The sequence below is a fragment of the Syngnathus floridae genome, chromosome 11 (genome assembly GCF_059516105.1).
Source record: "Syngnathus floridae isolate MCC-2025c chromosome 11, RoL_Sflo_1.0, whole genome shotgun sequence".
In the NCBI taxonomy this organism is placed as follows: domain Eukaryota; kingdom Metazoa; phylum Chordata; class Actinopteri; order Syngnathiformes; family Syngnathidae; genus Syngnathus; species Syngnathus floridae.
Window position 1 is genome coordinate 9,865,399 of NC_142423.1, and position 12,102 is coordinate 9,877,500.

At 44.1% G+C, this 12,102-nt stretch overlaps 1 protein-coding gene and 1 long non-coding RNA gene across 2 annotated transcripts in view; one reads left to right on the forward strand and one right to left on the reverse strand.

Annotated features, from left to right (window-relative positions):
- Nucleotides 1-405: 405 nt before the first annotated feature.
- slc32a1 (solute carrier family 32 member 1) lies at nt 406-5,282 on the reverse strand. The gene is made up of 2 exons (XM_088390501.1): nt 4,327-5,282; nt 406-3,315 (listed from the first exon to the last, which is right to left on the reverse strand). Exons 1-2 carry the CDS (start codon nt 4,729-4,731, stop codon nt 2,128-2,130), a joined length of 1,593 nt encoding a protein of 530 aa, XP_088246627.1. The 5' UTR covers nt 4,732-5,282; the 3' UTR covers nt 406-2,127.
- Nucleotides 4,099-12,102, forward strand: part of LOC148390991 (uncharacterized) — a 12,388-nt gene continuing 4,384 nt past the window's right edge. Inside the window, exon 1 of the long non-coding RNA XR_015861410.1 lies at nt 4,099-5,692. This is a non-coding gene — a long non-coding RNA (uncharacterized LOC148390991). The remainder of the gene's footprint in view (nt 5,693-12,102) is intronic.

The window sequence follows — 12,102 nt, forward strand, 5'->3', positions numbered from 1 at the left end:
TCTGTCTGTCTTTGTGATATTTGAGCGACAATATGAAGTGAGTAAATATTTAATTTGTTCAATCTACTGGTCGAAAAAGCAAGAACAGGCATTCACATTCATCCTTTTATACTTCGACTATTTTTTAAACAATTGCAATTGATTTTTACGTTGGCCTATTTTTTTGGAAGATAAGGTATTCGCTAAATTACGTACGTTTTCTTTAAAGATTAGTTTCGTTTTGACCGTTTTCTCTTTCCCATAACAGTCTATAGATATAGTCTATATTGGATGTAAAATCTATAGACATTTTACATCCAAGTCGGGTATATCCTCATGGAATTATTTGGATTTTATTTTAAAAATTGTCTAATTTATGCGCCCCCCCCAAAAGAATACATTTACGTGAAAAAAGAGTGCAACTACTTTCAACATCATTTTCTGTTTATTACTGAGAAAAAAAATACATGTTCTGACCGTTTTAGCGTTACATGAGACCACACATTATTCTTTACAATAATTTCACTTCTTTTAATCTGTTATTCTTTGATATTAATTTCCACAATATATGATAACGACTTTGATATACATTCCATCTGTTTTGAAACCACAATAAGAATAATAAACACTACACGTACGCTTGTTATTTTTTTCTCTCTTTTTTTTTAAATAACATTTCCACAGGACCCCATTTGATTGCACAGAATGAAAAATGTCCGTATGCACATTTTGCTTTCTTTCTCTCTTTCTTTTGTTAAGTTAGAATTGCCATACACCGAATTCATCATTTCATATGATAACAGGCCACGTGTTTGGAATGTGATGACAAACAGCATTTTTTTTTTTTTTTGTATGTGCAGCGGGAGAGGCTTTAGATTTCGGAGCTGCCAATCAAAGGTATAAATAAAATGTGCTAATTTATCCAATTAACTACTTTATTATTATTATCATAATAATTTAAATATCCCCTTCCAAGTTGTATTTCTTGTGTACGTGCGTGCGAGTGTGCGTGTGCGCCCGCGCGTGTGCGTGTGTGCACCCGCGCGCACCAAATATACATTCAATGCATAGTTTGAATAGCTGCTTGTTAGGTCCAATCTCCTACCGTATTTTTATTTATTATAGGCTACAACTCTGGAAGATAAATAAAAATAAATAAATACATTCATACATAAATAAATAAAACTGATATTCTGACCATTTTTAAAAAATGCTCCAAATGATGACGTTTATCTTTGAAATCTGGGAGTCTTTAAACAAAAGAAAATATTTTTTGTACTTGCTGTAAATGGGAAAAACAGGACAAACTGATTTTTTTTTTTTTTTTTTTTTGCAGTGGTCTTCTATTTGATTTCCAGAGCTGTATTATGTTTCTACTGCTGGTTATTGCCGTCGTGTTTGGACATTTTTGTCTGTGGATGATAACCCTTATTGCATCGGGCCTTAAAGAAATTAGCATTTTAATACGGGTGTCAATCAAGCAGATTAAGGGGGAAGAAGACTATTGTTCGTTTTCATAGACGTACAATGCCAATTAGGCACACATCAGACGAATGCATGCTGGATTTATTTTCGCAAGGCCTCGTGGATTACGAGAGGGCCATCGCTGCGTTGCGCGCAAGACATTATGGTTTGGAGCGTGCGCCTTTTACGCATGAATTTAATTTAGAAGAAGAGTCCCAGATGAGTCATCTTATTGTACCTTGCCTCAAAGAAAATGGTATTTAATAGCGTCACTCAAGCAAAATTGATGGTAAGAAGTATTTGCGTTTTATAACGCTGCCGGTATATCAGGTACGACTGCTTATTGATTGACATTTGTTTTAAGGCAAGACGCATGAACTGAAGCGAGAAAAAGGCGGCGGCCCAGACAGAGCATCTTGCTTTAAATAAATGAACATTTGAATCAATCAAACATAGTACGGAGAAAACTATTTTTTCTTCTTGGATTTACACAGCCAATTTATTAGATACACTTGCATCTGACTATTGTGTTGTCTGATATTTTGCCATATTAATGCAAGGCCTCATGACAGGAGGGCATATAGCGGCGTGATGCGCAAGACTGGATGGGTGCGAGTGTGCGCTTTTACGCATGAACTGAAGCAAGAGGAGGAGGAGAAAGAGGCGGGCCAAATGGTGCGGGGTCTACTCCTCTATGTTGTACTTGAAGGCCTCCACAAGCCCTTCCATTGAGTGGATGAAGCCGGAGATGCTGCATATACCACCAATGACGAAGATGGCCACGTCGAAGAAGACCTGGTGCCACTGCAGCTTCCTCCAGAGCAATTTGAGGTGGAAGAGGCTGGGCAACAGGAAGCAGAGCCCCGCGCCGGTCAGGCTCCCTGTCAGGCCCATGAGCAGCGCGAAGTGTGGCACGTAGATGGCCATGAGCAGCGTGAAGACCACCAGGCCGCAGCGTAGGCTCAGGCCCCACGATTTGAGGCGTCCGTCGCCCCCGTAGCAGTCAGGGAAGAAGGCTCGGCCGCCCTCCTGGAAGAAGCTCTTCTCCAACACCTCCACGGCGGCGAAGAAGGGCAGCGGGTAAGAGAGAAGCGCCTTGGCCACCAGGAAGATGTTGACCACGGCGCGGATGCCTGGCGGCAGGTTGTCCGTGATCACTTCCTTGGTGGCATCGGCCCACGTCAGGTAGGCCACCAGGGCGAAGAGACCCTTGAGGATGCAGGCGGCGATGTGCGTCCAGTTCATCATGCAGTGGAACTCGCTAGGCTTCTGCATGTTGCCCTCCAGAGACGGTAGGAAGATCTGTGACGTGTAGCTGAACACAATGATGCCAATGGAGATGGGGAACTTCTTGACGTCAATGTAGAACTTGACCTTGTCCCACGCCCACACCCGCGCCCGCGACAGGCAGTAGGCGATCACCAGCACGTTGATGACGAAATGCGCCAGCGTGCACAGCAGGCTGAACTTGGACACGGCCTTCAGGTTCTTGAGGAAGGCGCACGGCAGCAGCGCCGCTGTGGCGATGATGGCCCACGACTTCTGCGAGATGGGCATGTTGGGGAAGCTGTTGTACATCAGGTTGCCGCTCACCACCACATACAGGATGCACGTCATCACCAGCTCGATGATCTGCGCCACGTTGACCACGTGGCCGCCCAGTGCCGGAAAGCGCGGCGCGCAGCAAGCGTTGGCAATGTCCACGTAGGAGTCGCGCACGCGCACCAGACGACCATCCTCGTCCTCCTCGTACAGGCACGAGATCAGGATCTTGCCCGTGTAGCAGCACACCACCGCGGCGAAAATGATCAGGAAGAGGCCCAGGTAGCCCCCGTGCAAGATGGCGTAGGGCAGACCTAAGACGAACATCCCCTGTGAGCCGAAAACACACACAGTGATTTGGGTCATTCCACAAAAAAAGTAGATTTTCCAACATCCCTTTAAATCACAGCTTTCATGCTCTGGTCCTCGAGGGAGGAGGGAATCATCTAAAACATGCAGGACAGTGGTCCTTGAGGACTGGAGCTTGACGTAGTGGTTGCAGCTTCACGCTTTGAGGTTTTTTGGCATTTGATCTCTTTAGTTTACATATCTCTGTCAAATCTGAGCGCATTTCAACAAAACCCAAATGTGCCACAAACTTTACTTTGATAATCCAACCTAGTTGATGGCAATTTTGATTCAGACTGCACTTTGACGCATGATATGTCAGATCAGATTGTCATATTCCTGTCCAATTAGTAGCCCACTGAAAGTGGTTCATCCTGTCACTTGTGCTTATTCCCCCTTGGTGGAGGGCTACACCCTCTTGAGTGCTTTGGTGATACTAAGTGACGTTCTTTGTGAGCCCCCCCCCCCCCCCCATCCCGTTTCCCCCCTCCCTTCCCGTTTTGACGTAGCGTGGGATTTCCACTTGGCTTTGAGCGCGTCTGTCTTCCCTCCCCCTCTCTGACGTCACCGTGAGTCGTAGGAGACGCTGTGACGTCAAAACCTCGAAACCACCAATTTTTTTTGTCGCAGAGCCTGCGAGCAAGGCGTACTCCTGCGTGGGTGGGGGCATTCACTTTGTTCACGCCCACTTTTCTCTTTCTCTTTTTCTTTCTCTCTCCCCCTCCCTCCCCCCACCGCGCGCGCTTGTGTGCGCCACGGATGCGCGTCATTGCGCACGGAATGTATTCGAACAATTTGAAATCCATTGTTAAACGCATGGAAAACGATGAATTAATATAGAGAGCATTAGGATTTAATTATAGGAGGATTTGGGACAGTAGAAAGTGCGTTTTCGTGGACACTATGCGCGGAGGAAATCATCGCATTGCATTCACGCAGTATTGTATCCTAATGATAAAATGAACAGCAATCGGATGAGGTGCGCGCTCGTACCTGGATAGCATTGGTGACGTTCCATCCCGCTTCCCAAGCCGTGATCTTGGGTCTGGCCTCGGACAGTTCGTTCGAACCCCCGTCCTTGGAGGACGAGCGCGACGGACCGGTGCCGTCCCTCTGGTAATGGCTGTCCCCATCGAGGGTACCGTCCCCACCTTCCCCCCCTTCTCCTTCCACCGCTGCCGCCTTGTCGTCGGCGGCAAGGATGTCCATCTGCATGCCCTGCCGGTGGTCGTAGTCCAAGTCGTCGCAGGCGGCGAAGCCCAGCGCCTCCTCATCGGTGGCGGCCTGGAAGCCCATCCTGGCGAACATGCCGCTGACTTTGGCCTGGGATTTGTTGGTGACGGTCGTTGCCGCGTTGGACAGTTTATTGGACAGTTTGCTCCGGATTAACGTCGCCATATTTGCGCTTATTTCCTCCTCTCCTTATCCAATATATATATATATAAAAAAAGGAGGCTACTTTGGGTGGCGGCGTCCGCTTCGTTGCATCCACAAGACAAGAGAGTGGGTGGGCGAGGTGGGGAAAGCTTCTGATTAAGACACCGACGGTTTATTTATTTTTTTAGTTGCTATCTCCACTTCTTCCTCAGTGTGCTTCTCCTCAGGTTCATTTCACCTTCAGACGTCGTCGCTCCGCTTCTGCATCCTGCCCCCCTCCTCTCCTTTCCTCTCCTTCTCCTGTCCTCTCCTCCTTGATGCTCGACACGACGCCTCCTAGCTGTCTTTTTGGCTCCAGTCTCCGTGCGTAAAAGCTTTACGCACCAAGCCCCCAAAAGTGTCTTTGTAAGTAAGGCCCTTTATGATATCCTTTTTTTTTGCGCTCGGGGTGGGTGGAAGGTGCGTTCAGGTGCCTTCACCGATGCCAATGCGGTACCGTGGCGCTCAGAGGGGTGGGCTTGAGTGCCCCCCCTCTCTTCCATCCCCTCCCTCCTTTTTTTAGTAGATAGAGCCCCGCACCAGGATAACACGGGAGAGATTTGCTGCATTTCTAGGGGAGGTGCTTGCGGTACCCCTCACTACCATACACCCACCCTCACCCCACTCACCCACTCCCTCCCTTTGTCACCCCCTCCCGGAGCCACGATCTATAATACTTCAGCCCGGCGTCCAATGACATTCCGGCGGCCTCCAATCTCGTCCAAGTTTACGCATATAAAAGGAGGCTGAGATTTGTGCCAAAAGCCAAGCATCTTTGGATCACAACTAAATGTAGGATTTCGTTTCTTTTTTGTCTGTCTATCTTTAAAAATTGAAAGAAATTAACGAACGTTTTGCTTAAAGTCAAGGACGCGGAGCAGCGTTGGTAATAGACCATGCAGGGTCGCTTTGGGATGCAGCAGGAAAAATTTGGTTTTGGATGGTAAGACGGAGAACTTTGAGTCTCCTAAAATGGACTATTCTTCCTCCAATTTGGGCTTTTTGCTCTAATCTAGTCAAATTTCTTCTATTTTTTTTAACAAGATGAAATATGTAATTCAATACATCATCCATTCATTCTTTCACTCATCGAAATATTTGTGTGCGTGTGTGCGCGTGTGTGCGCGTGTGCCATTGTTTTCATTTTTTAAATGTTATGTGTTAAAAAAATAAATGATTTCATTTTTGTTTTATATTCATACACACAGGCCTGTATGTATTTAAATTAAGAATCCATTTGTTGTTTGCTCTTAATTGCTAAAGTGATTTTAAAGCGTAGCCTACAGGCATGGGATACTTTACAAAATATGGATATTTTATATTCCCCCTCACGCAAATTCTATGCATGCACACGACGCTGCAGCATCAACACATCGTCATCGCCTTGCAGCAAAGCGGCCTCGTCCGTGCCGAAACTGTTCAAATGCAATGGAATGTACAGCACCCAAAAAAAATCTGCATCGCGTTAAGAGTAGGACTACATTGTCCCGGATAAAACTATGAAGACATATTTAACTAAAATAGAAATCCCTCTCCCCGCAAAAAAAAAAAACAAAAAACCATGGCATCCAAGATATATGTCTTCGTTGTGCTTTGCCCAAATTCCATTCATTAAAATGCATAAATTAAATCTCTCAAAGTGCACGTGCCACGCACATACGCTCACACACATGCACACACGCACGAGTGGAAGCGTGCAAGCCTGTCCTGCGTGGACGAGTTAACGACGGAGGCTCTTATCAGCAGCACGCAGACAGTCTGTGGTCTGCAGGATGAAGGTTACTGTGTGTCTGTGTGTGAGTGTGTGTGTGCGCACAATTATTTGCGTCTTCATTTTATACACACTCGACAATCCCGCTAAATTGGTGGAATTATTGTTAGAATTATAAAATATTCATATGTGTGCGAACCGAGAGCAAAAAGAGATAAGTGATTTTTCTCTCTTGAGCACCCACAGGGGTTGGTAGTGGGTGGTGGGGCGTCATTATAGTGGGCGGGGCCAAGTCCCATGGGGATTCACGTCTGACGTCCGACCAATCAAAATTGTTCATCAGCTTCAGGGCATATTTAGGAAAAGATGCTGGAACCACCACCACATCATCCTTGGAGCCTTTAAAAAAAAAAAAAAATCTTTAAATCAGATTATCAGCACCTTTCCTGCAGACGGGTGGGCAAAGCCAGAAGGGCAGTTTTTTTTTTTTTTTTTGGCAATGCCACTGCACCACGTTGGTGGAAAATAGACCTCCTCGCACCATCCATTCCTGCTTTGGGCATTTAATGACACCCCCCCCCCCCCCCCTCCACACACACACACACACACACTCCTCTCGACCCGCTACTGTCACTGCAGCACTATTTCACCCCCCACCAAACAGCCACCCCTCCTTTTCACATTACACACATGGGTGAGTTGGCTCAGGGTACCACCCCCTCATCATCATCGTCATCATCATCATCACTCACGCACGCCTGTGAACAAGTTCCGTGTGCGCACTACAAAAACAGTGAACACAAAGAGAATTCACATGACGCACAAGTTAATGGAATGCCATTGGAGCATTTATTGGATATCCTTTCATATCCAGCCATTGGTCCATGTGCCAGTACACAGTTTGTTGAAGGTTTTCTCCTTACTTCTTGTGTGTGTTTTCATCTTGTATTTATATATATGTGTACTCTGTATCATATCATCATATCATCTGTATGACCCAGATCAAGCCCTTTTCAATGCATTTGCTAACGATAAAATACATTTTAGTGAGGTAATATGATGAGTTTGATTTGCCTGGGTGTGTGTGTCTGTCATGGATGGATAGATGGATGAATGGATGGCAGAGGAAAGGGGGGGGGGCGAGCACACATCAGGCTAATCAGAGGAACTGGCTGCAGTCTATTATAAACATTTGCATGACAATAACAAGTATAAGGACACGTGTGTCAAGAGCTTTGTGTTGTGAACCGGCTCTTAAAATGCATAGGAAATTTTGTTTATTGCATGCACACAGGATAGTGCGACAAATAAATCCAGGTGGTCCACAGTACGTAAAAAAAACACTAAGAGCCTTTTCATTAGCCTCTAATGTGCCTTTAATGGCTTATTATGGCCTCCCAAGAGAGGTCGTCCTCTGGGAGTCCTCTGTGGACAAGTTGCATTGTCTTATCTTGACTGAATACGTAGATCGATATAGATAGAATAGAGCAATCTCTTCCTGTTTTAGCTTGGCTGGGCTGAACTGAGCTCATTTTCTCATACCGTTAATGTCTGACATTGTTTTACACATTGACTGCCACCATTTTGTAAGGTTACCGTAGCCTAGTTTAGATATTTTTTAGTATTTAATCCTGTCATTGATATCCAGTCTTTTTTTCTGCGTATCAATCGCTGAATGTGGCAAGCATATGTGTGTGTATTTACTCCGGCGAAGTGTTTTGCTATGGTCCAAGCGCTCCCCAGACGCCGTTTTGCTGTTAACCCGCGTTGACTCGGGCCCTCTCCATCAAGCGTTGGACGCGTTCCTCGGGGTTCAGGCGCCCGCTGTGACACATTAACATTGTAATTGGCTTTTTTTGCAGCACAATAAATGGAGACGCTCCTATGGGACTTGCAGGGACCCCCGCGGCAAGCACAAAAGCAACGGCGGACATTTTTCACACAGCCTTCGCTGCGTCGTCGACAACACTCAAGCAATGTTTTCTTGGACGACATTCTGGAAAGTCATTTGTTAATTAGATTTTTTTTTTTTTATCTGAAACAGCTACAGCTAGAAGTGAGCGATAAAATATAACAAGGTAGCTTGCATCGGTCAGCTATGCATTGAGGGGTAACTACACTATCTCAAGTGTGTGTGTTTGTGTGTGTGGGGAGGGAGGTCGTGAGGAGTCAACAACCACTGAGAGTTGTCACCCTTTAGTTGTCATGAAAGTTTAATGACATCATGTCTGCTCTCACTGGGATTGTCTGACGTGAGCTACACTGTGTTTGACCTTTAACGTTGACTCGACTGACTGCAAGCAACACAAAAAAACTCTCTATGCTCAGAATGCATAGGAATCTCCATAAAATTCAATAGTAATCATTTGTTTGTAATTCTTAGCTCAGGCATTGAGATAAATGTTGGGCTTAACAAATTCTTTTTTTTTTTTTTTTTGTTGCATGATCATTAGGTACTTTAATATTTGCTTTCAGTTTCAGGGAGTTTCCCATCTAAACAGGAATGCAAATACCAAACAAACAATAATGATATTTGAGGATTAAAACTTGTTTAAAGTTCTTCTACTGTACATATTGATACATAACAACAAAATGCTGTTCATTTAATTCAAGACAAAAAGCTGACAGCAGTTGCTGGTCCAATACGTTCGCTGTATTCTGTCCACAATTTAGGGAGAGCGTTATCTGCGCCTCACGGCAGAAGCCATTGCCAATCACCTGTTATCCAATTTACTCACTGCGTGCTCGTTTGATTTCTTCAGATTTAGGAAAATGCTAAGACACTGAAGCACAAATTAGACTTACACAGGTTGGTTGAGTTCAATCACAATTCTTGTTCAGACAGCTCTGTTTTCAGGAAAGTACAATACAGCGCTGGGCCCTTCAAGAGCGGAAAGTCTCCATTCAGAAAAGGCAATGTTCAAGGTTTTTTGATCATCTTATATTAAGTTGCGCATTGTGGGCCGAGATTGATGGGTGATGAGTCTTTGGGGTGAGGCAAGTTCGCCATGGGAGTGGGTGCTGGTTCTGGGCGATTCGGTGTGTGCGCGCGGGGGCTGTTGTCTTCCATCCCGTCTTTCGGCCTTGGCGATCATCTTTGGCCGAGTCCTTGGCTGGCTCCCTCTGGCACCTGCTGGTTTTATCTCTATGTGACCTTCCTGTGAACATTCTTCTCCAATCTTGGACATACACTGTCGTACCTCATTCTTTCAATTTTGTCATTTTATACGGAATTATGTTAGCTTTTGGCTGTGACATCATTAATCTATTGCTGTTCGTTTGATCTTCATGTCTTAGCTTATTCTTAGTTTAATCATGCTTCCAACCGTATCTTTTCTTTGTTGGGCAAAATATTTCCCTCTGTGCAGAGCGTTCAGTAGTAATCAAAAACTGGCGTCTAGCATTAGTCAAAACATAAGATACAATCAAGTACTGAACGGTCAAGACGACTCTGGCCGTGTCCATGATTCAGGGAAAAAACATCAGGCATGCATTACACAGTTCCTTAAGGGTCATTAAGCTATTTAGGCAATCTATCAAAAGTCATTTGTTATTTCAAAGTGCTCAGAAATATATATCAGATCATAAAGTTATAAAAACCTTTCTCATCACCACTTATCAAAAATGTCTAGTTATGTCTTCTTTATTGATTTGGTGTGTAGGTATAATTATATGCTTAAAATGTTTCTTTTATTTATTTAATATGTGAATATACTTGTCTGCTTATGTACTTTATTCAATGAGGTTTGAGCATATCTGTTTTTGTAGCTAGGCAGGATTTTTTGTATTTTGACCCCATTTCCTGCACTATTTATCTTACATTTACCCTTATTCAAAAAAATGATTTATTCCACTTCAGGCACCCCTGTGTGTGTGTGTGGTTTTTTTATTCATACAAAGGTGCCATTTCCTGTTCTTCATTGAAATGCACATATTGTCTGCCTGCAATTGACAACATTCACAACCTGCTTTTTTTTCCCCGGTCAGCTCTGTGATGTGAAACACTTTGATTCAATTGCGGGGCGAGCATGGACCATTATGCATGTAGCTTGATGAATAAATACATCCAAAAAAGAAACATGGACTCTTTTGAAAGCTCCCCCCCCGCCCCCATGCTGGAAGTGTGCCGCCACTTTGGGCTGCTATTAACTGCTATTGTCGAGCGCAGGCGAGAGAGGTGATGTGGGGGAAGAAGCCATTATCATGAGCTCACAAACAGCATGTACACACTCATGATGCAACACACACACACGAGAAAGTAGACACCAGGAGAGAGGATATTGCTATTGATTTGGGAGCTGACGTGTGAGACAGGACAAAAGGTGTTTTTTTTTAAAGAGTGGCTTTGTAACACTTGGACAATGACTGCTTTGTTTTTACTGGCAGCAGCTCAATCCAGCGATGGCAGTCAAGACAATTTCATCCTTTTTATAATAAGCAGTAGTTTAGCAAAGCTTGTGTTTCTAGTGCATCCCTCTTCTACAATGACAGAGCAGAGGTGACAAGTCAGTGGTCAATAGTGAGCTGGTGGTATGCTGGGTCCCAGGGGCGCACTTGTAACACTTCTCTCGTACAACGTTGTCAATATTCTCAACTTTTTGTCACTCGGGCAAACGCGTGGCCTGGGGCCGCCTCGCTGCATGGCCACAGTTCTTACACTGATTGCTTTCCCTTTGCTCTTTATGCTGGAACACAGTCGCACAACTGCTGCAGGCAACATGCACACACACGCACACAGATACGGCCCGCCACATCATTGTATGTGACCCGCAAAGACAAATTGTGCATCAAATTCGTGTCATTACTAGAATTTCAAATTGTATTGACTTTTAATAATATCTCTTTTTTTAAATATTTGACCCGTTTTTACTCGTCTGATTGAAAGAGTTATTTGTCAGTTTGTTTTGTAGCTTTTACTCTATATAATATGAGGTGCTCATACATTTTTTTGGGTTGACAGTCATGATGGCCCTCCGAAAACAATGCAGCCTGTGAAAAAAATGAGTTTGACACCCCTGCACTAAACAGATACCTTCAGATCATCTCATGAATTTTTAGCTTGTCTGGCTTTTCGAGTAAATGTTGAAAAAAAAATGTAAAGCAGCAAACATGCATTTCCAAGCAGCTTTTCATATTTGACAGCGAGTGACAAACGACAAGCAATTACCAAGCAACTTTGAAGGTTTGACTGGGAGGTTAGAAGGTCTTTGCAGCAACACATTAGAAGTAGAAATGAAATATTGTTCACCAGATCCTCATCCATCTTCTGTCTGCTAGTCATTACAGAAAACATTTTACAGTACTGCTGGCCTAACATAAATATTGGGTGTTCCAATTACAAATCTCTCATCCTCATTAACAAACACATTTTGATGTGACAGAGTGCATATGAACAACTTTTGTAAATGACAAAGGTCCACTTCTATTTACAGTGCACTTGTCTATTAAAACAAGTCAATAGGTGTCTGCTGGTAGCTATCTGATGCTAATAACTCATAGTCTCGTATCGTGTCAATTGTTTCACATGCCTCAGATACGATCGACACTGTTGCTCGCTGGAGATAAACAGACAGCAATATTAAACAGTGCCATATCTAAAACTCTGCTCAACCCACACTACATTTATACAAGCCGAAATGTTA

Coding starts and splice junctions, on each gene's coding strand:
- slc32a1 (XM_088390501.1), bottom strand. CDS start 4,731: ATGGCGACGTTAATCCGGAGCAAACTGTCCAATAAACTGTCCAACGCG. Junction 3,316..4,326: donor ACGTCACCAATGCTATCCAG/GTACGAGCGCGC, acceptor TTCGGCTCACAG/GGGATGTTCGTCTTAGGTCT.